The sequence below is a fragment of the Atractosteus spatula genome, chromosome 3 (assembly GCF_055471065.1).
Source record: "Atractosteus spatula isolate fAtrSpa1 chromosome 3, fAtrSpa1.hap1, whole genome shotgun sequence".
NCBI lineage: Eukaryota > Metazoa > Chordata > Actinopteri > Semionotiformes > Lepisosteidae > Atractosteus > Atractosteus spatula.
Genome location: NC_142708.1, coordinates 20,360,901 through 20,387,989, shown reverse-complemented (window position 1 = coordinate 20,387,989; position 27,089 = coordinate 20,360,901). Strand labels below are relative to the sequence as shown.

Genomic DNA, 27,089 nt, shown 5'->3' with positions numbered 1-27,089 from the left:
ACATAAAGCTATTTACAAACAAATGATGGCCATGAGAATCTATGTAAAACTCCTTTATTAAATTGAAATTAACATTTTATTTCTGGAATCTTCAGAGCTTTTCTTATTTTTATTTCATTACACAATATTCCGCTAGACAGACTGATTTAAAATAAAAAACAAGAAAAGGTTATAATTCTAGTTTCAATAGCTTTAGGTTATCACTGGTACTGAGCAGTGCATGGGCAATTTGAGATAAAGATCTGGAATTAAACAGATTGGCTGACAGAATGATTATCCAGATGTTATAAACACCATTCTGTGAATATAAATTGCAAGCAGTCACTTAAGCTGAATCTCAGGTGTAATGAGAGGTCTTAAATGGTGTCTTAAATAAAATGTAACAGCCGCAAGCACAAAATTAAGACCCGACGCCATTTTCAAAACTACATCCATCTCCTAGCCACCCGGACTTCTGTAAAATATTTAAATTAGGTGATCTTCATATTGAATCTTACTAGAAGAAAATCATGCAGAATGAATGGTAGATGGATTAATGACACCCACTGCATACGCAATAGGTCTGAAAATGAGAAAGTGAATCTTTAGGTTTCTTAACAAAAAAAAATGCTGAATTCTCTTATGTGTTAAATTGAGTATCACAGACACCTTTTTAAAAAAAAGGCTAAATACATAAGTGTATGTACTGGAACTGCTTTATACACCTACCTCATTTGAATTACAATATAATAATTTGTTATTTTTGAACTTCATCAGAGATATTTTGATTTACAGTCTGTTTTACAATCGGTTAATTTTTTTGTTACTTCCTGGTATCTACATTCCTTCTCTATAATAGTGCTCCCCTGACAGCCTTGTAGTACGAAAACAAAATGGGTCTTCATACAGGCATATTTTTCACTCTTTAAAATGTATCACTCAATAGAGATACTGCTTTTTTTTCAACCGAGCATGTAAAACTTTCAGCTTTCCTAGGAAATACCTTCCTACTTCAAACAGCAGGCAGGTAAACGGCACTCTACTAGCACCCACAACTAATGTTCACTTTCTTGCGGAATATGATTTGATTCATGGGTCAGGCATGGTAGAAAAGAAAATAAATGTCATTTGTTACTTTGATTTTATTCAATTCAATTTGTACATAAGGTGTAAAGTCACAGGAGTTCATTTATGGAAAATTGTTATTTATGTACAAAGCATCAAAATCTTATTTATTACTGCAAACAATTCACAGTTATTACTGTATCTGGAAAATATTTCTGTAGCAGGTTATATGACATTTTAATGAACAGACATGACATTAACATTTGTCATCAATAGGAGGGCCATTGTGAAAGTCATAAGCGAGCAGCATGTGTGGCCAACACTGGAATCAATACAAGCTGTACATCTGTGACACAAGCTCAGTACCACATTGATGCTGTCTTGTGAGATGCTGTGCCATTCCTCTCACTAAACGCAGACAAGCACGTGTCCTAGATGCCACACATCATCCTACCTAATAACACAAAAGCTCAAAGGGGCTCATGTCTGGTAAGTAGGGCATAGATTGTCATCTCACAATAAAGCTGTTAGTACATGAGTGGCATTAGGATGTACACTGCACTGCTGGAATGCTGTTACGTCAGGATGAGTCTGCAAGAAGGACAATGAAATCTCAGGAGTTTTACCATTTTGCTCCACGCTGTCATGTTGCAACCAACTGCTTTTAGACCCTAGATAGACCCTACTTTTAGGTTAGGTGGCTGCAGGGATCTGAGCACATAAAAACTCATTGCATTTATTATTTAGTAGCTCTTACATCAAAGCCCCTTCTCTACTACTACACTCTACAACAGTGTCCCTCAAACTGCTTTGTAACATCTAGCCATCCCTAGCACACTGATGACAACATTTCCCTGTGAGAATGCAAACTTGTACCCCTCAAATCAATTATTATATTGAAGGGGAATATGCAGCGCTTTATTTATATTTAGGGATTAGAAAGAATCAGCACTGATGAATGCATTTCAAACCACAATAACAGTAAAACGTACACTTGTAAAATATTCTGCAATTCAGAACGAAAGCAACAAAACTTCCGGTGAGGTGAAGCAACCCTATTACATTGTAAAGAAAGAGGCTTGTGGATATAAAAATATTGCTCTTGATTTTGAGGCAGTTTTGCCAACAAATACTACTTACTTGTTAACTCTGCTTACATCATGTTGGAACATTTCTGTACTGAAACGTCTGCTGCACAACCTGTACTTATTTGTTTGTATATCGCATTACATTAGTCATTACAGTGACTAGTGAGCAGGAAGGAGGCACTTCACTTCACAATTTGTGGGAAATCTAGTTCTCACTCTTGGTGAGACCAGGGGTTTGTGACACCATGTTGACTTACAGTACAGTACTTTCACAAAGTTCATGATATTGTGTTTAATTTGAAATTAAACTGCTGTTCCCCTTTAACAGATACCCAGAGAACCTATTTACAAGTGATAAAGGCCTGTGGTAGTTTCTACTTGCAGGTCAAATGTTGTGATGACCCCATCAAAGCCTTGCAAAAAGAGAAAATGTAGATGCAGCTAGCTGTCCAGTTTAGTAGAGAATGAAAGGAACCTTTACCCTTTAAGATGTATACTTTATGATTAAAATATACAGTGCAGTAATTAAATTAGAGTAGCCTTTAAACAAGTTTATAAAAAATGTACATTTTTTAGCCTGCACTGTACTGTTCAGTTATTAAACAAAATAAAACACACAGCCAAAAATGCGTGTTCTCCCCCTGACATGATTGTAATACAGCTGTTATCCCACATGCACAAAAAATTGGCAAACCTGAAGTGTAAAACAGAGTCCTGGTGGAAATTGGATTACCTGAAGTGGTAAACGTGCAGTGATGCCACAGCTAAGTGAAAGAGAGAGCTAATAATCTCTGGGTGTATTACCAGAAGAATCATTACAAATTGAAGCATCTAGGGCACTAACCCATTTACTCACCATCATTAGACTAGCTTGCCTCACTACTTGCTTTTTACACATGTAACTTACCTAAAACCTTTATTATCAGACCCACATTTGTGCAGGACGAGTCTTGTGTGACCCATGGAGAAGGTGTGTAGTGTATTTTTCTAAAAAGAAGTGAAGTTTCTTCTGATTATTATTACTGACTACCTCTGCATATGTGGTGATTAAATGCACTGTTGCATTGCTGGAAGGTTCTTTTCTCACTCCTCCTTTCATTAGCATCATCAGTGATGCTACTGGGGAGACCCACAGTGTCTATTAAATATAGCAGACCTCCAGTGCTCTAACCTTAACTCTCACTACTGAATTTACGCAAGTCACGTGATTTACAGTGTCAGCAAATCTGCTGAATCACTTCAGAAATACAACACATGATTTTCACCCCTTAATATTAATTATGTGAAGGTTTTATTGTGCTTAAGTATGAGATTATAAGAAGATGTAAAATGCCTGAACTAAGCATTAAGAGTTCCACATTTGGACGTTAACTTTTGGATGTATTTGTACCTCCTGTATGCAAGATGAAAACATCTGTGATGCATTAAGGAAAATACAGGTCTGCTCTTGCAAAGTCAACATAAACATAGGAAGAAAGTATGCAGATCTGCCAGCTTTAAGCAAACATGCAGTGATGCTACAGCTGAATGAAAGAGAGCTAACAAGCTCTGCATGTATTAATGGCAGAATCATTACAAAATGAAGCAGCAAGTGCACTCAGAACTCATTCACCCACCATCATTAGACTCCAGATGTGCTACCAAACAGAAGCACCCTTGACTGATTCAGACCAAATAAACTGTGACCCAATGGCAAGATCATCAATTTCAACAGAAACACCAGAGGGAAGGTTCCTCAGCTATGACAGTTACAGACAGTATCACAGAAAACCAATAAAATCAGACAAAAGTAAGTCAAGCCTATAATGTTAATGCCATTACTCTGTCATCAGATCGCAAAACAGCACTTTTACATTACGAACCCACCTAGATACTGACAAGTGTGGTGTTTTTTTCCAATTAATTACCTTTTTGTTGTTTTATTTACTAGAGGCTACAGATGTACAAACAAAATCACAATTTTTTGCTGAGGTTTGTGAAAGGGAATACTTTTCTTTTGTTGAGATTAGTGGGTCAGAGATGGAAGGGAATTAATGGAAGTCAAGATTTGGATTGATGTTGTACAGTATTACACTGGAACTTTGGGACTTTGTCATTTAGTTGTTGTTGGACCCAGTTCAGTGTAATTCTTTTATTTTGAGCAATAACTTGCTAAAATATAATGGAGCTGTATTACTGTGGTCCACGGCCAACTAAATCTACCAGGTATTTTTCATGCTTTTGTTCGATTTAATGGTGAACATACCACATCATTGAATAATGGGGTGTTTTACCAGATGCACATTACACAAAGGATATTCTTATCAGAAACATGTTCACAATGGATTATGTGATATCACAGCCAAAATACACAAAATTACATTAATTTAATTCCAATTAACGTTTACCTTGAAAATGAGGCTTTATTTTTAAAGTGCTCCAGTATATTTATCTGTTTATAATACCTTCAACAAATGTCAATAATTATGACTAAATACACTCGGATTTGGAAATAATTAGAACAACATATTCAACGCAGGTGTTCTTACAATAAAACTGAGGCAAATCCAACCTTTCTTCAGGTAACTGGGTAGATGAACACTGTCCCCCATTTCCCATATTAAACTGAAATCTTAAGTATACCATGGTAAAATCTAAATGTTTCCAAGCTTCAGGCTCAATCGCTGCAAGTATGCAATCTACAGCTGTATCTGTTGTCCTTGTGAGTTGCCATGGCAGCCGTTACATTCTTTGAGATTTATCTTAAGGTAAATAAAGAATGACGGCAACCTACAGTCAATCAAAGAGTAGTCCTGTATGAACCTACAGTCTATCCACTGTAGAAATGTGACAGAGTAATTATTTAGCCCAATATCCAGTATTCGGATACTGGTGATTGGCGATTCATTTCTGAGTTACAATTCTTATTCATCCTCTCTTTGTTCTGGTATTTAATAGGTGAAATACTGCTTAATTACTGTTTAACCAATACTGTTCACAATGTAGTTCTGAAATACCTGAAAATCATGCAAATCTGAATGAAATCAGTAAAAGTAGGAAACTCAAATCATTTTCATAGGGGGAAAATTTGACAGGCAAATTTTCTTCATCAATACAACTGTCACAAGAGCTGTTTCTAACCATAAGGGATTTTCTGACAGTTGCACAGTATTTTACGAAGCAGCTAACTAAATGAAAGATAATGTACTATCTGATCATTATATTTTTGCAACTGTGTAGTTCATGGGAGATAAAAATTATTTCTCAATTCAGTCATCGAACCTACGTTTCTAAAATGTGACTGCCTTTACATAGGAGAGGTAATACAAATGTCTTCATGGTGCCAGCACCTAATATTGGTTTCAGATATAAAGTCAAACACTGCAATAAAATATAAGAAAACATATGATATGCCACCTTAATCTAATATACAAAAACAAAAGGAAAATGAAAGAGATCATTCTGTTCATTTTGCTTGTTTGGTTCATTCTAGTTTATGCCTTGTCTCCTGCCAGACCCAACCCATGTCAAATTTCATTCCCCCTCAAATGAAAGATCAAAACAATTTCACTCTAAAACAGACCTTTCAAAATACTAATTACTAAAAATATCTAAATAATTCTGAAGATTTTAAATATTCTTATGCACAAGTATAAATACTAGCATCATAGTTTAGCTGTTTGTTCATTAGCTTCAATATTGAATGATGAAATAATCAAGGGGTTCATTGTCTAAAGACACATTTTAAGCATAGCAACTACTGAGACCTTAATACAGTGTATGGCATTATATCTGATGATGTTTAACACGGCAAATAGGGGCTGGTGTCAAAAAGACATTCAGAAGCTGGAGTGATGCTCTGTGGCAGTGCACTGCACAAAATCTACAGTACTACTTCACACATTTGCGTATTTACATAGTATGCGGGCGGCAATGTGAATATTTGAGCAAGAGGCCTATTTAATCAATTTAAATTTAGGTGGTCAAAATACCATCTGCAGTAGGCTATATTTTCAGTGTTTTCAGCCATTATGATGTGTTCAACAACTTTTACATTAATAATTCTGATGTTAGAAATATATTGACTTTGAAAGAATTCATGTTTAGGAAAATACCATTCTCTTTTCATTAATTATTGTTGAAAGACTCCTTAACTATAATTAATCTACTATGATCATCTTATTGGCATGTGTTACGTCCCAGTGTGGTCCGTGTGTGTTTGTTTTGTTTCTATGTTCCATACTTCCTTATTTGTTTGTTCTCCCTCCCCATTGGTTCATTAATTCATCCACCTTGCCGTATTACGTTATTCGAAATCAGCTTCTCGACCAATCAGAATTCAACTTCTTCGGTATTTAACTTGGAGGTTTTCAGAACGTAGGGAGCCTTTCGCTCAAATTCGGTTCTTCTCGGCTCAGCTTAGGCTTAGTTTCACTTATGTTTTGCTTCAGGTTCGTCTCTCTTCGTTTTCGTACGTTTCGCTTTGTGTGTATGTTTCCGTATAGCTTTGGCTTTGTTGGTTTGTGTTCATCTCCTCCTGTATTTTCGTGTTTTGTATTATCCTTTATTTCGTCATTACCTTGCCCAAACGTATTATATCAACCTCTGTGCTCTTTTGTACCCTATTCCTGGTGTCTACACATGTTTTCCCTTATTTGTGTTCGTAGCTCACTTGTGTATTTGTGTGAACTTTTGTGTAAAGGGTTAGTTAAGGTTGTCGAGTAACATTGTGCACACGTAGTTTGTTTTTGTATTAGAAACGCTAGTTTAGTACTTGTGAGTGCCTTTTATCTTGTATGGTTTTGGATAGTCAGTGAAGGTTAGCTAGGGTGTTAGAAGACGCTGAAGACAGGATATTTCAGGTTTTGTTTTGTATTTAGGTCAGCTTCCCCTCACTTAATTAGCCAGCTCCATTTTGTTTGTTATTTCCGTTCCTTTGGCACCATACCCCCATACCAGTCACCTATTCCAACTGCACATGTTTCACTTCTGTCTTTTCCCCACACCAAAGATTTCTCCCTGCACACCTGGAATTCCCTTAATGTTACACTCCATTTACCCCTAGACTATCAGGGTGCGTAACAGCATGGTAACTTACACCAATGATTAAGCCACTAACTAAACTGATGATTTGAAAGTATGATATACATGTACCAAACTTGGGCAGTCCGCTACTTTTTAAAGAACCTTAAGTTCTACTAAATCATCCAAAAAGGAACATTTTGCTAAAAAATCTGAAAGTTTAAGAAACATTTTCTTACCAACACATTAAATTCCTGAATTTACTGTTTATGTAACAGAACAGAGTACTTATGAGAATAACCTTCACAGCTTTTCTTTAGCTGGGGCCATGCTAGGGCATACATACAGTATATGTTCCCATTGCTTGTCACAGTCATTCTGTTAGATCAGCTTTGCTATCTATCTACTACAGCTGTCCTGGTAAAGCAATACAGGAACTAGTCCTCAACTTAGCAGGGAGGAGTGCGACTGAAGAGGAAATAGACAGGAGATGTAAAATACAGAGCTTTTGTTTTTGGTTCAGCATATTGTCTGAAAATATGTTTACAACTATTACTATTAACTGTGTAAGCTACACAGTTTTTTGTTTTTAAGCAAATCTTAATCTAAAGTCTAATGCTAAACAGAATTTAGGACTCACTGTCTTAATTAAAATGTAAAATAAAGATGCACTCTTGAAAACATAGTAAAAGCACCCTTTTTAAGTTACACTTTGCTGAGTGGATACTAAAGGATAAGACCTAATGGCAAGACTAAAACAATAATAGGAGATGCACAGTCTCTTTCAATTTCTTGAATTTCTTTTCTGAATTTCTTGAAATTCATTCCAAAACTTTTAATATTGTGATGTGTATATAACGTATTTGAATTATATTTTTCTAATACTTTCTTAACCTGCATGCAAATCATCAAGTTAATAAACAATCCAAACTATTATTATTGTTATAATATAAAATATAATATAATAATAAATAATATAATGAGTGTATTAATAATACGTTCAATGAATTATTATGAAACTTGAATAAGACCTTTAGTGAGTATGCTTGGGTAAAGATTATATGATTCAGCTGTCACTGAGATACTTTAATTTGAATTGCTGCCTTTGTTGTATCTTTTATAAGACGCTTTTTCATGTAGATAAAAGTAAATGGATCTTTTGTGTTGTACAGAAGGTTTAAATGATTAAAAACATTTTGTTTCAGGAGGTTTCAGACAAAAAATCCTACTTCAGCTGCTTAGAATGAAATGTTTCCACAGTGCATTACATTGCTGAGGATAATACAGTCATGATGTCAGAATTAACGTTCATTCCAAGATGTTCCAAAGTCCCCACTTTAAATATCAATTCTTGCTCATTTGGTTTGTGGAAAGCATTTGTCTCGTATCACTGACTCACTATACAGTATAGACAGTAAAGTATCTTTTTTTTTAAAAAGTACCCCACACTATGCAGTGAAAAGCACCTGTTAATAATCTGTTCTCATTGTACTATCAAAGCTTTTGTTGATAAATATTTATTAAAGAAATAGTTTTAGTCCTTTTACCTCCCACGTTTGTATTCAAAACAAACATTAATATGGCACTATGCTAATGGCTTTCCTCTTTTAACTTTTAAATGTCTTTACAAAACTGGCAAACCTATATACCCAAGTCTGACTCATTATCCAAGGACACATTTTATTTTAATTTAGCTACTTACCCTCTCACAGCATGGATGAGTCTTAGTGACGGATAGGCAGTTCTCACTTTTAATTTATTTTTTAGGATCAGCTCATTAACACACTCCACATGTTTTTCACCTCCTTTCACCATGAAGGCTGGGATCCAGAGAACACTGTCATTAAGCAATGTCAGCCTTTGGACAAATCTCTCTCGATCGGTCTCATTTTTAAATCCTCCAAATGCTCGTTGTATAACAGAAGGATTCATGGTGATGAAGTCGGACCTCAATCCCACATCCTCAGAAAACTCTGCGAGTGGTGCCAAATTACACCTTTTCAAAAACAAACAAAAAAAAAACAAAGCATTGTTTAATAAATAATCTTCAGTCTGGAAAAGAGTCAACCAATTTCATAAAGATAAATGGTTCTGACTGTGGGCTATAATAAATGTAAATATAAGTCATTGTTATGCATAACTGTCTGACTGGCTTCATAGATTTACAGAAGTCAAAGAAAGTCAATTGTGGCCTAAAGGTAAAATGTAACCTTCACGTGATGTGAAAGCCTGGCAGTGTGCCACTAATCTTTTGTTTCTCTGCAGTTCAAAGAGGGCTTGGACATTACTAAGCCTGATCTTGTATTGCTCATCTAAAATCATGGTTCATTTGCTTTTTGCACTGACATGATCTTTTTCAAAGCAGTATTTAAATCTGCACCAATCTGTATAAAACAAAAGGATTATTGCTTGTTGCACTTTAGTCAATGTACCCAGAACAAAGGAACAGTTAAGGTATCAGTAGCTTTCTTGGTGTCTTGCTCTACAGCCTTTTCTATTGCTCACTGACACATATGACCAAAAATGCATGTAGATAAAATTGATTTCCCTTCAGTTCCCTTTTTTAAAGTATTTCAACAAAAGAAGGTGCACGTTGGCATTGTAGTGTCTTCCAGGTGTTTTCATACCCCCAGCAAAACAGAGACAAATCATCACATAACAAAGTTTTTAAGACTGGATACTGTGCCTTGTTAAGAAAGAAAATAAAAATGGTATACTACAGTCTAACTTAACAGCATTGCTACCAATAGCACCGTAAAGTGCAAAGTCATAATTGCTATAATTAATTGAAGTTTGGAAAACACAAGGGTTCCAGTTATGATTCATGGCCACAAATTATAGGTCATATCCCTGTAATTAGTATTTTTAGTCTTTTGCAAATCCTCCTTTGACATGGCTTACCCAGACAAGAACCATCCTGTAGTGTGCTATGAGGTTTTGGCATTTCTGAGAGGGAATTTTTACCGATTATTTTATAAAGAATTCTTGTATCAATTTGATTGAAATATAGAGAAGTCCTGATGAGAGAAGGAGATGGACAGTTAAGCATTTTTTGTATGCTGTTATCCATTCCTTTGTTGGTCTGAATGTATGCTTACATTATTGTGGTCATGCTCTCAATATTCATTTTCTGCCAAGCTTGCGCTTTTAGCAGAGGGAACCCAATTGTGCTATATATGTAGAAGTTCAAGATTCCCTCAATCTTAACAAGGGTTCCAGGACATATACAGTAGATGTCAAACAAGCCCAAAACATAATATACTCAAAGCTGTCATAAGTGTTGTCTCAACACGAGTTTCACCTTTTTCAGGCCAAACATAATTAAAAAACCCCAATTTTCATCTCGCATTTTCACAGAACTTGTAGACGTCAATGGCCATTTGAGTGCAGAATCTGGAGAGCTCTCTGATCTTAAGCATAATGATCCATATTACCATTTCTTCCTTTTTATACCCCAGGAAAACAAAACCTTTGGAGGGCTTTAAATACCTCCATAGGTTTCAATTGCTCTTTTAAACAGCTGAATGTTATTGGAGATTTATTGGATTACTTTAAAGGAATACGTACATGTTTTAAAAATTTGACCTTTTTGTTTTCTAGAAATTAAATTACTTATGACAAATACGACTTTGGTGTGTGCAATGCAATTACAATCACAGTAAATTTTTATTTAAGCAAGACATTAATCTATAGGTCATCCTGTCATTTAAAGTTTTGTTACTATTTCCTTTGGGGCACTGTATATAGCAAAAAAATATATTCTAGACAGCACAGGAAATTAGAATTGCTTCCGTAGAGGTAATTTACACTTCTGCTACATGTCAGATTTCATATGAAATTAAATATAGGTTTGTCTGGAACCCAGGGCAGTAAGAGGTAAATGGAAATGTGTATTTCACAACTACAAAACACATTTATACAGTAAAAAAAAAACACTCTCCCATGCACAAAATATCAGTCTTGTGCTACAGTACATGTCATTTAAGAATTATTTTAATATTTTAAAGTATTAAAAATCAGGTTAGTTTAGGGATACAAAACATCATGAAGACAATTTAAGGAGATATTGGAATTACTTTTTTCATCCACACAGAGAATTAGGTGTAAGACCACCTTTTTCTACTGTTAATTAGTCCTTGCTGAACAATCAGAGTAATCACATCCACACTGATTTTGAATGAATTCTTCTGCATATGGAAAAAAAGTTAAACGAAATAGCAACATTTTAGAATAATCCCACTAGATAGACATTCATTCCTAAAAAGAATTTTAAATTAATATAACAAAGTAAATTCATTACACCAATGTGATTCATGGATTATCTGAAAGCGGATACCTTTACTACATGACACTGAGAAAAATAATCCTGTTTCCTTTCTTGAATTGCTGATAACTGCTTCAGTGAAGATACATGAATCCCCCCCCCAAAAAATCAGCTTTACATTTCTGGTGAAGAAAGATATGAGATAGTGGAACTCCAGAGAGGTCAGTCAAGTTTAAATGCTGCCTCAAAGATGGCCCAAGGCCTGAATGCCCAGCTGGTATCTTCACAAATTATATGATTACTCTGGTTGAAATCTTAAAAACTGAGGACCTTTGGATCCACATAGATGAAAGAGTGGCAGCAAAAGGAAGTCTCCTTGTGTTTGTTTCTGTTAATACACAAGCATTTGTGTATGCCCACAGTGCTCTAAGACAGGTGCCTCAAAAACATAGCACTCAAGATTGGTGTCAGTAGTAAAAACTCATTAGCTCCCAGAAAACTTCACTGAGGATGCAGCCTACTTTCACGCCCATTGGGTTACAAATGGTGATAAGCTGATTCACAGCTGTGTCCCTGAGGTCAAAGAAGATTCCACACAACGGGAGCATACAAGATTCTACAGCCCGATAATTTCTGAAGAAGCCCACTGAGGACTGATTAGAGGGGCAACCTGATTAATGTAACTTTACTGGCACAACTATTAAATACCCTTTTCTATAACAGGTTTCGCAATAGGTTTCTTCCAGGCTGCTTGAAAGTGGACTAGTACAGACCTTCATATAGAGTTTCATTACATTGCAAGTACACAAATAGATATATCTGGCTTCCTTGAAACTATACTGGAGCTAGAGAATATAAAGCTTTATTTTAGTACATGAATTAATCATTCATACACTACAGCAATATGTAAAAAAATAACTGAATAAAAGAAGCAGGAATTATAGTAATGCTAATTATCTTAACACAATGTGTTTTTAGAAATCTATATTCCCTTTAAGGGACCATGTGTAATATTTACCTATGTAATACAGGATATACTGTAAACACAATATGCATAGGAAAGATGTCAGATGATCCTTGACTGGTAAGCATTTATCACAATTTGTCATCTGAAGGTTAGTATGATCAAAAATCACCAAAAACTAAAGAGAAGAATAGCCTGTCAGCTACAGTATAACATAACGTAATTTACATGACATTTACGGGACGAATTCCTGCACTTGGGAGACCCACCTTCTAAAACCACTTTTCTTTCAACCTCCTTATAGAGGAAGTGCCTTTGTTCTTAGGAGAGCCCCAGACTTGATTTATGATACAAAAAATATGAGTTATACTTTCCATTCTGCAACAATCTCTAAAACAAAACATTAAAATAAGGCAAAGAAAAATGTTGCATTTATGATTTTATCTCACTACGCTCATTTAAATCACACCACTATGCAAATTAGACCAATTAGCAAACTCCAAAATTCACAAAATCCTCCATTCTGAAGACCTACCTTATGACAAAATCATGGTTGTCAATTTCCTTTCCACATCCACTGTTAATAAGGATCCCTGAGTTGCCAACCACGGCACAAGTTTTAAACCTCCTGTTTTTCATTGGTGACACCTCCGGCAGCAAGCTGTGTAAATTGTGTGAAATATTGAGTGTTCGACGTCTGTCTAGCACATAGTGAATGACGTCACCTGGCTTAAAACTGCTTTTCACAACTGAGACATCCCTCTCTGCATCCAAGAATCGAAGAATGTCTTTCCTGTTAAGAAAAAGAAAGGATTAAATTTGCCTTCAATTTTCTTTTTATTTGAAGATAATAACAACACTTCATTACAACACCTCTACTTTTAAAACTACTATCTCTTATTGGAAATGTTATTATTTTCCAGGTCACCAAGATAAAATGCATAGTGCTACATAATAAAATAACTCTTGAACTAAATTTAAGGATAAATTAATAACACAGTGAGCTACAACTAGGGAGACTTTCTGGTTTCCTAATGATCATTCAATATGTCTGGGACTCTTTCCTTCTAGGAATTATCTATCCTCATTGAGTTCATCAAGATGCTGTATTACTTCAGGCAAGACAAATAAAATAACAATATAGTATGTATGTAAAGATTACTAATTGGATTAGAATAATTTCAGCTTTAGTATAACATCCCATTCTTTTAGGAGACTGTCAGTAATCTCAGTCACATCCAAGTTACTTTGTTTATTGCATGCATTTTGTGACAATGACTATACATTAATTGGTGTTCCTTTTAACCACAACAAAGTCTTGACAAAGTAACTGCTTGCAGAGCTCTTTTCAAGAAAATAACATTTTAATCTATTCCTACAGCTCTGAACCATTTAAATACAAAAAAAAATCTTTATGTACAGCATACCAATACTGTGGTGTTTATTTTTGCAGAAACATTATTTTGCCATTTTTATTTGAATGCAACAGTTTAGAAATTTAATGTTATCTGTAATTTCCCAGGGTTTGAAGAAATGTATTTTCAACCAGGTTAAAACAGATCATTATCCATCAAGAACATCAAGAACAAATCATATAAACACATTTAAAACAGAACCATGAAATGCATCACTGAGCATTGTGGTATCTTCTCATCACTGAAATATCTGTTTCGTTTTATACTTCCTCTTTTTAAAGTTAATAATGTGCTTAAAAACTGTAAAAAGGTATTTTCTATTAAAAAAACACAACAATGAAGATTACCTCACAAGAAACTATTAGGTGTGTTCTGATCCCTTTATCACTGCAACACAGAAAGGGCTCAATATCCCTTAACTCTTGTGGTATATAAATAACACTTACAAATGAAATACAACAAATTAGGTCAATCCTCTGAGACTTATTTTGCTTTGAAGACATTATTTTTCTGTTTAAGACAGTTCCGTCTCAACAACATTCCCTATAAGTCTCACACAGTGGTTTTTCCATTTGGTAAGTTTCCCTGTAGTGATTCTTCACACAGCCTGAATGGGAAAAACTACATATCTAGAGATTTATCACATCCTTCCAAATCCCCAACAGATTTGGAAATTTACAGATTTTCTTTCCCTTTAATAACGTTATCAAGTAAATTTCCCTGTGGATGTGGCAGTTCCATTTTACAATTGTTTTTACAGTAATTCAGCCCTGCAAACTACCTAAAGATTATTAAAAAAATAATTATCCAGGGAGATTCATCCCCACACTTGACTTTTTGTAATTTCTGTTGCTAGTCTTGAATGATCTATCTCTTACATTACTATCTTACTTGATCCATATACTCTAGATGTTCATGGCTTTTTTAGATTAAATTTTATTTGAAATGTTTCTACAGATTTATGTTTATTGCTGTCCCAAAATTCTACACATCCTAGATTACTACACACTTACACTTATTTCCTTTGCAGAAAAAAAAGAATAAGCTTGAAAAAATGAATAGCATTAACCGCAACGGGTTGATTTAGAAAATGACACAAATATAACAATTTTAAGCCAAGCTGAGACAGAGTCCTGCTAACTTAGTTTGAAATGAATCATATAAAGGAGTTTATGTGGGAGACTAACACCCGTGTGCAGAAACAGTTTGATATCAATTGGTTTAATTTATTAAGAGCAGAAGAGATAGATACCCCAGGACCAGAACTGGGAAACACTGGTGTATAGCACATATTATAGCATTATCAATATTATTAATATTGCTACAGTTATTTTAAGTGCCTATTGAGGTGTCTCAAGAATCTAGGCACTACAGTCAAACATCTAACTCATGTCAACATTTGTAGTTTTCAGTAGCTGCGAAGCAAGAAAAGAACTGATTTACCTTTTTTAATTAACTGAACACCGAGTCATCAACAGTTGAGGAACAGGCAGGTATACAGAGAGAAGTTCACAGAAGAGAGAAAAGGATCAGAGAGAGGAGAAGAGACAGTGACAGACTGGGGGGGTCCTTGTTCTGATCAGCCTTTAAAGGTGAACTGCAATGCTATTTTGATGTTTCTGGGATATAATAAATTGTCAATGATGAGAGCATTTCAAAGCATTTTTACATCACAAAAGGGACGAAGTTTAAATGTATAAGTAGCACCATAATGCCATTGTCTGTGATTCAGAATGAGGCAACAGAGCTTCTGATGACACAAAAGTGCCCATTACATTGTAAACACGCTTAAGACCAAGTGCATTTTGCTACCATAATACTCTTAATAGTTATACTATTAATAGTACATATTTTCATGAAACCAGCACATTCAAGGCAACATGTCTTTTTAGATGCTTTTAAAAATTGCAAAAAAAGAGCAACCTACCAACCAGCTAAAACATACACATAATAATTAATACTGTTGGGAAACCATGTTTCTCATTTGCTTACAGCAATGTATGTCTACTGAGCAGAAAGGGCTGCTTTCACATCAAAACTTGCATCGCTTGTGGTGTAACCAGCCTGCGACAACATGGCGACCACACAGTAGCTTCACAAAGTTCACGATTTTACACCTACTCGGGTGCCTCTAATTATACAAACTGCCCTGGTTTGTATAATTCTCGGCATACAGTATCTTTCACAATTTATGGGTTATGATTGATCATTTTACTTATTGAGTAACCCACTCGGCCTATTTCTGGTATTCTTTATTTTCATAACCTCTATTTGTAACAATATTTTCAATTATGTTTTAAACATTTTTTTCTCTTTTACTATACCATAAAACTGTTAATTGTTTGAAAACGTATGCAATAGAATGAGAAGTTTATGTATATATGTATATGTATTTATATTTAAACAACACTATTTTGTTAAAATAAAAGTGAGTATATAAACTAATTATATCCAAGTATATTACTCAAAAAAGGAGTCCATTATTATATTGACTTTTACAAAACACAATGTAGAACATCCACTTAAGCTCTTGATTAAATAGTGTGATAAAGGCCAAGGGTTGGAGAACCCTAAGATCTGGGGAAGATATTTAATGCAGTTAATGTATGGGACTCCTCTGGTCAGCCATAAATACTATGCTTCCTGCCAGATGGGTTTATTTCTGTGCACACAGGTGTAGTAAGTGCCCCATTTGTCTCAGAGAAAAATTTACAGCACCACTTGGAAGTCCTATAGATCACTTTACAATACTGTGAAGTGGGAACTATTAAAAAATCTATTTACAAGATATAAATAAGACTATTTACAACTATCATTCCCAGGATATGCTGAACACATAGAAATGCAGTGAAAGATATACAATATATAGAAAAAACCCATGTACAGGCTATTTATACTTGTATGATGTGTAGTATTAAATCTGGCAATATTACTTCAGTACACTATTTCTTTACAAATGCAGTCTTCTAATAATATATAGCTCACAAAGGAAAACATTGTAGTTGTCCCTGGAACCATTTTTAAGAAGCAGACAAATATCAAAGAGAAAGAAAAAGGAAACCACTAAAAGCACTTATTGTTTGTAGTTTCCGAAATGTATCAGAGAAGAATTTAGCATTATACCCTCAATCAGCTACCTGATAAGTAAAACTAGACATTTTTCCTCTGGGGAGGCATGACATTATACAGATTGAAAAACAAAATAATTTCAGCTTCCTCAAGCCAAAGTGAACAATAAAAAGACAGAATGCTTGTCATTTTTAACCTAATAAACAAAAAAATATTTCTATCTGCAAGCAATATATCAAACAAATCATAAGGGTACAAGTCTGAAGATAATGTAATAAGATAAAGACTTTTTGCATAGTGCTCCAAGGACCATCCATAATTATTTTCTTCTTTATTCCATTAATTTCCCATTTTGTAAATGAACACATGACAATGGTTTGCAGTTCCATATTGAGGGCTTTTGATGCAGTTCTTCTAACCAATGTGTGCCTAGTTTCCAAATGGAAAAAGGGTCTTAAAATTGTTATGCAAGAATTTAGAGGAGGAAGATGTTAGTAGTTCTGTGGACACCGACTGTAGTACAACACATAGCACTCCTTGAAAACACATTAAGCTTGCAGATACAACTTCACTAGTTTTTTGCTCACTTCACTGTACCATTGTTCCTTAGAAACACTTCAGCTTTAAGTGTAATATTAAAATGTAATTAAGTGTGAATTTTACCTTTGCTTTACAATTATGAGCACATAACCTAAAGTCTAAACACAGCCAACTGTTAACTTTGTATTATCTCTTTAGGACTATGACCGTTACTCCAGGTAATGACAGAGGAATAGCAAATAAAATTATAGCCATCGGCCATACTCAATTTCTACTTTAAAGAGGGAACTATAACTATGAAATAAAAAAACTTTCATTATTTATCCTAATTTAAGAAATGGCATAATGTAAGGATACTGTATATCCCCCTTCTCCCTAACATTGGGTATTATCGTTCTGTTGTGTTAAAATGCAGCGGACAAGGAGTTAATTCGAATGCGCCTCTGACAGGGACTAACATTCTCAAGAAATAAACAGTGTTATACTGTTTTTAACACATCAGTTCAGTATTAGTAGTACAAGGAGTATACTCCATTAATCCAAACCTCCCTCTAATAAGGAAAACAATGCATTCAAAATTCCTTTTAACCCCCCTTACAGTGTTCTATAGTTGTTTTTCTCCATCTTGTTTACATTAAAACCCTCTACACAGATTAAAACCAGTAAGGCGATTTTTTAACACAAATTGATAGTGTAAAACTGTATTTCCCTCATTGAAGAAACTGCCTGATCATAACCATTTTTTATTTTAAAAAAATGCTACAATTCATCAGTCATACCAATAAAGCTCTTTGAATTTGGATATTTGAAATTTAAAAATCACCTGAAGTGTGAGAAAACTACAATGCATAAACACAAAATAAACAACAGATCTGTTTTAATTCTTAATGGTAAATGTTAAATAAGTAATGAGGCTTTCATGCAGTTAATACTCCAAAAAAAGCTCAGTGTACATGTGTTGCATTAGTTTGACTATACAGTTGATTCCTACATAATACATTCTGTTGCTGTTTTAGCTTTTCCAAATGACAGCTATGAGTCTATCATAATTTTTAAGAAGACTGATGATTAAATTATGTGCTAATTCTAGATGTGTTTAACAACAATCTGTGTTAACTATTCAATCATGTCAAATGCTGCAGTGTTTCACATAATCTCTTTCACGAGACAGAATACTTAACATCTGAATTAAGAACACACATATGCTCCAACCCATTTAACTATTTAAATCTGCTGCAATGTTCCTTTTACAGCTCCTCTCAAGAGTACCCCACACCATTTAAGCAGTGTTAAGGTCAGGAAACCGGTGGCACTAGCGTGACAGTTTCAAATATTTCTTCATTCTGAATCGGCCTCTATTATCCTGATAAGTGAGGTCATTTTGATAGCATTGCTTAAACATTTTTAACATTACTTAAAACATTTTGAAATGTTTGAAAAAAAAAGCTTCAAGGCATTTTAAAGTAGCTATCTGAATGAACAATTTTTTGTGTGTTGATTACTCCTGCAAGCACATTTATAAAAAATATGGATCCAATTTTCAAAACATGTACTGTATGTGTTTAAATTGTTAAAGGAAGCAGTGGGGATTCATGTGTCGTTTGGAATACAGATCCAAATAAGATTAAGAATGTTTTTTTTTTATAAGCACACCAGTAACTAAACCTGTTAAGAGAAAAAAAATTGAACAGAATGCATCTGAAGCTTTATCGAGAACAAAAATGTCTTTTTTGCGTCACAATAAAGAAAAACAGAGTTTACTATACAGGCTATTTAACTGTTTGCAATTGCCCCTCACCTTACCTATGAAAATAACAAATGCAAAATGTTATTAAGAATTTTCCCACTTCTGTAACATTTTCTAGAACCTAATACATAGAATATCAGTCTTTTTTGCTTCTTAACTTCAGTCAGCCAGTAACTGAGGTGATTGTTAACTCTGTTTTCAAAACATGTTCACGTTCTTGATCAAAAAATTAAAAAAAAAGACAAAAAGCAACCTAAACAAAGCTTGTTTATATTTGTAAGTACCAGTTTGTATTACACCGTGTCTTTGTCCTGTGAAATATATCTGATTTTATTGTGTTGCAAATATTTCCTATTATTCATTAGGGAGAGAAAACATCTGTGCCTGCTTGTCATGACAGTTGCAAAACTGAAAGCTCTATGTGTTGTATGTTATGCCGCTAACAACAATTCGAACGCACTGAGATTCTGTGGTAGGAAAAGTGCTATATAAATACAAGGAATTATTTACTGACTTATTTTGAAAGAGCCTCAGGTGTGAAATCTGTCTGAGAGACACTTCCTTTTTTCAAAGTAATCAACAATCAGTGATAGACTTCCGGTGTTAATTTTCAGAAGCTTTGTTCTTTATCAACATAACTAAACTGCTTGTGCATCCTTTTGACCTATATAACTAGGCTCTGGCATACAATTAGGAATTTGTGTAAATGAAAGACCTTTATTTCATTTACTATGTTTTAATTTTTAGATAAAGGTGTGTTTATATTTCTTTTAATTTGAGGACAGCTGAAGATCACTATGAAGTTGAACTGAATATTAACTACAATTTTGTATTTAGAAAAGGTTGGAATCCTAAATTAGAAAAATGGATGTTTCGGAAATTGTAATTCAAAATACTGCTATATCTGAATTCTGCACATTGTTCAGTCCACAAGAACATGACAGACAGTGTCAGAGTACTTATTCGCTTTAGATCAATTCGTCTGATCTAAGAAAAGCTAAGAAGAGGACTTTGGCATTATCTATCAATCTATATTCCCCTCTGCTACCTCTCTTTTTTACACTGTCATACAGACAGGAAGTTTATTGAATGTTATGCTCCTGTCAAGTTGTGCGAAACATTCTCCTAATCCCCTGGTTTTGGAGTCTATTATGAACAGCTCTAAAAGACCTTGAACAATTAGGACGCTTGTATTGGCTATAGAGCCTAGTATTTTTTCCTGTCCAGTTCTACCTTTAAAGTCATTTGTATTTACTCTATTCCTTCAATAACTTTCAGAAAAAACAGCAGGGCTGTCAGTTACACGGAGCAGGTGCTATGTGCTTCTTATAGAGTTATTAGTACACAGTGAATTAATGGATGATTATTGGAAGATGATTAAACATGCTGCAAATCAGTAGGTCAGTAGGTCTATTTCCTGGAAAATTTAATTGTGTATGAGCCTTAATGCCAAGACGTCCACAACTAATAATGATGAAGAAGCAGGGGTTCTCCCTAAAACAGGGATTAGAAAACTACAGCACATATGTAATTTTGGCATGCAAAGGGATTTTAGATGGAATAAAAGTCTAATAAGTCAAGAAGAAATAAAAAATGACAGAAACTATGCTCGACTGTTCTGTAATTCTTTACAATATGCTACCCAACGAAAGCACTCTGGCATAGAAAAACAGTTAGCTTAATAATTACAACAAAATGTTTTTGATTTATATTATATTGTATTATATTGTATATTATATTATATACGTGTGTTTTTATAACACTGGTATTTTTAATAAGTAATTTTAATGTAAATGTATATTTATATTATATAATGTTTCTTTGCAGTGTAATGTAATTTTAATTTAGCTTGTCCAATCAGAGTGATGCATTGGTGGTTCAGTAGTCGAATTCTTGCCTACCATGCTGGAGGCCCTAGTTCGTTTTCCTGGCCAATGCACAAGTTGTACTTTACTACATTGCCCCATGAGGATAATAAAGATTCTTTCTCTAATAATAAAATATAATTTATACAAATCTCAATATTGCATACATATTATTTATCCTATATCACAGTATACTGAATATTAAATTAATATTAATAATAAATGTAGTAATAATAAACTGAAACACCATTTGATCAGAATAGTAATTGGTTTGAACACTTGAATGTTCTGAGGATATGAGCTTATGTTGTTACATTGAACTGCAGGGATAATAAACCTTTCTGCCCTGTCTGCTGAAATGGCAACTTTTAAATAAAAAAAAATGGAACTGTAAAGGGTTTGGCTATCTCTTTGCTTTCTTATTCTCTGCAAAGCTCTTCTGAGAACTGCCTCAACATTAACCAAATCATTGAAGAAAGATGACGACATTCTTCTCAGCAGATGCCTGATTGGTCTGTGAGTCGAGCTCTGAACCATAAAGTCAGGAACAGTTCAAACTAACCTGTTTGGAAAATTAAGAATAGAGGATATGTTGCTATAGTCACTTAAATCTCAGTAACAAAATAAATTTATTGATGTGTAGCAGCAATGCTTATTAATAAGACAGAATTAAGTGTTGCTGTGCTTTTCCTGGTGAGGCCCCTCTCTCTCTCATCTCTGTGGTCCAAGCCACGGAGAAGCCATTCATGTTGTTGCACTGACTTAATTATGTTTGTGTTCCTGATATGGAACAGTTCCCAGGATCGAGATGCAACCAACTATCATGATAGGTGCCCACTCTTGGTGCCTGCTTGTCCAGTGAGACTCTAAGCACATCTGGATTATGGTCCTAGAGTCAGATGTCATGGTTAATCATTCCTCAAACTGACCAACCAATCAGGAACCTACAGGGCGTGGAAACCCCAACTGCCCGGCAACCTCTTGACCAATCACCAACCGTATTGTCCTCTAGAGAAAAGACATTGCACAGAGCTCCGAGATTGCTCCCCCGTGCACCTTCACACTCCTTCAGACTCATCTAAGTAACTTGATTGTCTGACAATCACGTAACTGCCAGTGATGTAGTCTGAGTGTCGGAACATGTAACATTTTCCCAAGTGCCAACCCAGAGAGAGCCCTTCATAAAGACGGAATTCTGCCCTAGGTCAATCACCGTTGTATCCGCCTGATCTACGGAGCAATACGGTTGGACTTTTGTCAACATCTAAATTCTTTTATTCAGAGGTAGCTGCTACGCCGAAAGCAAACCAAGTTTCTTCCCCCCAAAGAATGACTTGCTCTGACCGTGTAGTCACCTCTGTGCGCAGATTCACTAGTTCAATGTGAGGCTAACTAGCAGGTCCCTGGAAAGTAACAACTGTCCAGCACGAAGCTGACAGAGGAACTCCCTCTGCTTCTTCCCACAACTCTGAGCTGCACCAGGTGTGGTTTGGCAATGAGCCAGGAGACCAAGGATTGTATACCACTTTGACAGAGCCTGTCAGCTGTTCCTTCGCTGTCCGTGCCGGGAGATACACTTAATGCCATATTGGATGAGTCTAAATCCAATATTCTAACATTACTGATCTCAAGAATTCTATTGTTATCTCAACACAGGTTGATATCAATTTAGATCGTATAAGTAATGTATGTACTTATGAATATCTAATGTAGAATCTGTATTAATGAGACTTATTAACGAGATAGTGTAGCCGAATGGTATACTAAATGCATATTTATTTTTTTGTATCTTTTTGTGATTGTGATATATTCTGTATCTTGGTAACCCTCACAATAAGATCTCCCATTTGTATCCAGGCAGACTGTTAAATGTTTTTATATGCACAATTTGATGTATTAATAAATGTATTTTATGTATTTGAACCTGTGTGTGTGTATCACTGATTATACGGACAATTGATTCCTAATAGCCAAAAGAAGCACCACGTAATTTACTGTTACAATTAATAAATTGTCCCAGTAAATTCACAAAACTCCTACAGATGCCATAGAATTTTTGGACAAATTTTGAATTAAACACAAAATTGTGAACTTTGTGAAAGTACTCTAAGCTGCCATGTTGTTGCAAACCCCTGGTCACGCCACAGGCGAGAGTGAGAGTTTGCGAGAATTGCGACATGAAGTGACCCTTCCTGCTCACTAGACACTAAAGTAACTAATTTAATGCGATCTACTGTATGAGTTAATATGTATAGGCAGTGTAGCAGACATTTCACCGCAGAAACATTCCAACATGTGTGAAGAGTTAACAAGTAGTACTTGTTGACAAAACTGTCTTGAAATCTTGTATTCATAAACCTGCTTGTTTAAAAATGTAATAAAGCTGCTTCATGTCACTGAACGTTCTGTTAAAATGATGCCAAGGTCATTTTACATGATAAAGATGCCTCTATCAACATTTTGAGTGAAGGGTAGGAAAAATATTTTTAATGCTCTTGGTTTTGTATTAAATACACATTTGTATATATTCATGGCATAATTTGTCTTGAATATTTTATGTAACATTGTTAGACCATACACTATCTATCCAAACATTTTTCCACACATCCAAACTAAAAATTAGAGCAAAAAAACTAGAGGTCTGCCTTATTAGAATATATCATATCCAGGAGATCTCATTTTTTGGAACAAACAATTCTTACGTTTGGGGATTTTCTTTTTAATAATAGGGTTGACAATCATTTGAAGGACAGCTTTAAAAATCTGAATGAAATGCAGAAAATGTGTTAAACTAAAAATATATACTTTGTATATATAATTATTTTATTGAAGTTCATAATATACACAAAAACTGATTAATTTTATTAATACCAGAATGTACATATAGTACAATAGAAACATCCAAAAAATACACATTTGAGATGTGACGTGCATTGCTAACTATACTGATAATTTATATTGCATGAATTCATAGTAAAATATTTTCACTAGATATTTTGTAATGCCATTCTGATTTTCCAATATTTTGTTCCAATTTTACACCATTAATAATATTACTTTACGTTTATAAATATGTTATATTTTCAAATCATGATTATTAGACTAAGAAAAACACTGAAATGGCAGCTTCATTTAATAAATAATATCCAACGCAACACAAGTGCCACCTATCAATCTGTTTTGAGCAGTGAAAGGCTGATTGCGACCAAAACTGCATTGCTTTAACACGAGATTTGACGGGCATTCTAGATGGCTGCATCTTTACATGCGAGAACTGGCATCAAGAATTTTCTGTCAGATTTCAGGATTTGCCTGATGTTTTCTTTTCTGATTAAACAAGACAGCTTTGATATCAACAACAAGGCTTTTTCAGTGTTCAGTGGATGGGTGTTGAGGACTTTGAAATGCACCTAAGTTAGTTTGAAGTTCAATATTCATTCATTTTCATTTTTCATTCAATTCAACTTTGTCATTAAACTTACACAGGTGCATAGTATAATGAAAAGTGTTTCTCATTAGTCACTCTCATTAGTGCATTATATAAATAGGACAGAAGATAAGACAATAGACAGTAACACAATAGCAATAACAGTAACATGTAATAACATAACATAAATAACATGTAATCAAGTAATCAAAACTGTGCAAAATTCCGCAAACAGAGAAAATATAACAGGACAAAAAGAGTGCAAGGTAATTCTTGGAACAGTGCAAAAATAGTATGGTTAAAAATAGTATAATTAATTAATAAATATTAAATATTATTACGACCGGTACAGTTTTACTGGGCTATCGAGGGGACAGTACAATTTTGGCTTACATGTGTGTGTAGTGGTGTGGGAGTACCGTCATTGTGGGTACAGGAAGACGTTAGGAGAGATCATAATATGGTGGGAGGGAGTGGGGGCGTCACCAACTTGATAGCTCTGGGGAAGAAGCTATTTTGGAGTCTAGTTGTGTGTGACTGGAGTGACCGGAACCTTCTGCCAGATGGTAGGGGAACAAACAAGTTATGACCAGGGTGAGTGGGGTCAGACATAATTTTGGTGGCTTTTTTCAGACTCCTGGTGTTGTAGATTTCCTGGATGGATGGTAAGGCACTGCCGATGATGTGTTGGGCAGTTTTGACTACCCGCTGTAGTGCCTTACGGTCGGATGCGGTGCAGTTGCCGTACCAGACTGTGATGCAGCTGGTCAGTATGCTCTCCACCGTACATCTGTAGAAGTTGGTGAGGATCTGTGGATGTAGGTGTATTTTCTTCAGCCTTCTCAGGAAGTACAGCCGCTGTTGTGCCTTCTTGATGAGACTGGAGGTGTTCAGTGTCCATGTAAGGTCCTTAGAGATGTGAACACCTAGGAATTTGAAGTTATTCACCATCTCCACCGCAGACCCTTCTATGTAGATGGGGGAGTGAACTTTTCCTTGAATTCTGAAGTCAACAATCAGCTCTTTGGTTTTGCTGATGTTGAGACATAGGTTGTTGGTTTGGCACCAGTCTGCAAGTTGTTTTATCTCCTCCCTGTAGGCAGTCTCATCATTGTCAGTGATCAGGCCCACGACTGGTATCGTCAGCATACTTGATGATGGTGTTTGTGCTGAACTTCGCAGTACAGTCGTGGGTGAACAGGGAGTAAAGCAGTGGGCTGAGCACACAGCCTTGAGGGGCACTGGTGTTAAGGGTGAGTGTGTTGGAGGTGAGGTTGCCAATCCTGACAGTCTGGGGTCTGCTGGCGAGGAAGTCTAGGATCCAGCTGCAGAGGGTTATATCTAAACCTAGAGCCCGGAGTTTGGTAGAAAGGTTTATGGGTATGATGGTCTTAAATGCTGAGCTAAAGTCAATGAACAGCATTCTTGTATAGGTGTTCCTTTTATCCAGGTGGGTTAGTGTGGTGTGTAAAGCTATAGAGATTGCATCCTCTGTGGAGCGGTTTGTGCGATAGGCAAACTGGAGAGGATCCAGTTTCAATTAGTCAAGCTAATTTAAACTCCTATTTATTTTTTGAGACATGAAGTTTCAGATGTCAATGACTTTGTGAGGAAAATATACAGATTTTAAACTACTGTTTGTTAAAATTTGTGATTTAGGAACTTTTTTAGCATTTGGAGCAAAATATCTCTGTAAACAGGTATTTTCATACATGAAGTCAGTTCTTTGTCCCTCCCTCAGAGCTGAACACTCAGAGAATTGTTTAATTTGTCAAAAGTGTAGAATCAACAGCACGTAAATCAGTAAAAACAAGTGCGCTAGTTAACTCCAGGCATACTCCAGGCTGCCAACCACTGATCTAAACTAAGAACTTCTATATATGCACAATCATAGAGCCTAAGACAATTTATATTCGCCTGACTTAGGGAGCAGAAGACAGGATTGTAATTACTTAAGAGTTTCAAATAGTTCTGAATAAGCAAGAAATAGATTCTTTAAGGCCTAAATGTTAAGGCTTTAAATACGTAAATCATATTTAGTGAGCAGCCATTTTCAGGGAGGACTGTCTCAAAGCATAAAATGAGTGGTGATCTAAAAATAGATAAATTCACCCTCGGTTTATTTTTCTAAGTCTATACTAGGTTGAGGGAATTTACAGTGACAGAAATGAGTCACATACCCACCTCCTTGCAGTACGTTACTTTCTACTTAGAGTTGGTAGTTTTCCTGTAGCACAATACGAAAGCTACAATATAAGAACCAGAAAGCTTTCTATTACCTATTAAGTTATCTTCTTTATTTTCTCACAGGTAACTTACTTGCCATAGTCTGCCAGAATATCACAAGTGTGCATGGCATGAATATAGTTTGTAACTGAGTAGAATAACCACAACTTGTTCTCGGAAAAATATAATACATTTAACAGTTTCCGTTTCATGCTGGAGGTTATGCACCCATTTAACAAACTCTATGATATAGAAATAAAAGACATGTGAGACGGAAATAAAAGCTGTAAATATTAAAATATGTGAGAGCAGGTAATAAATATAATACTGAAGAACTTCTAAACCACGAGTAATTATTGCCACCCAGTCATTCTGTTGATATATCTACAGTAGTTATATTTGTTTCTGCTAAATTATGATAAATCAACTAAGGGACAAC

The 27,089-nt window shown here is 35.1% G+C and overlaps 1 protein-coding gene across 1 annotated transcript in view; it reads right to left on the bottom strand.

Annotated features, from left to right (window-relative positions):
* The window catches only part of st8sia4 (ST8 alpha-N-acetyl-neuraminide alpha-2,8-sialyltransferase 4), a 63,371-nt gene that overhangs the window by 13,896 nt on the left and 22,386 nt on the right, over window positions 1-27,089 (bottom strand). Inside the window, exons 3-4 of the mRNA XM_088911922.1 lie at window positions 12,897-13,154; window positions 8,836-9,129 (exon numbers count right to left, since the gene is read on the bottom strand). Coding sequence (XP_088768048.1) covers window positions 8,836-9,129; window positions 12,897-13,154 — 552 coding nt within the window. The remainder of the gene's footprint in view (window positions 1-8,835; window positions 9,130-12,896; window positions 13,155-27,089) is intronic.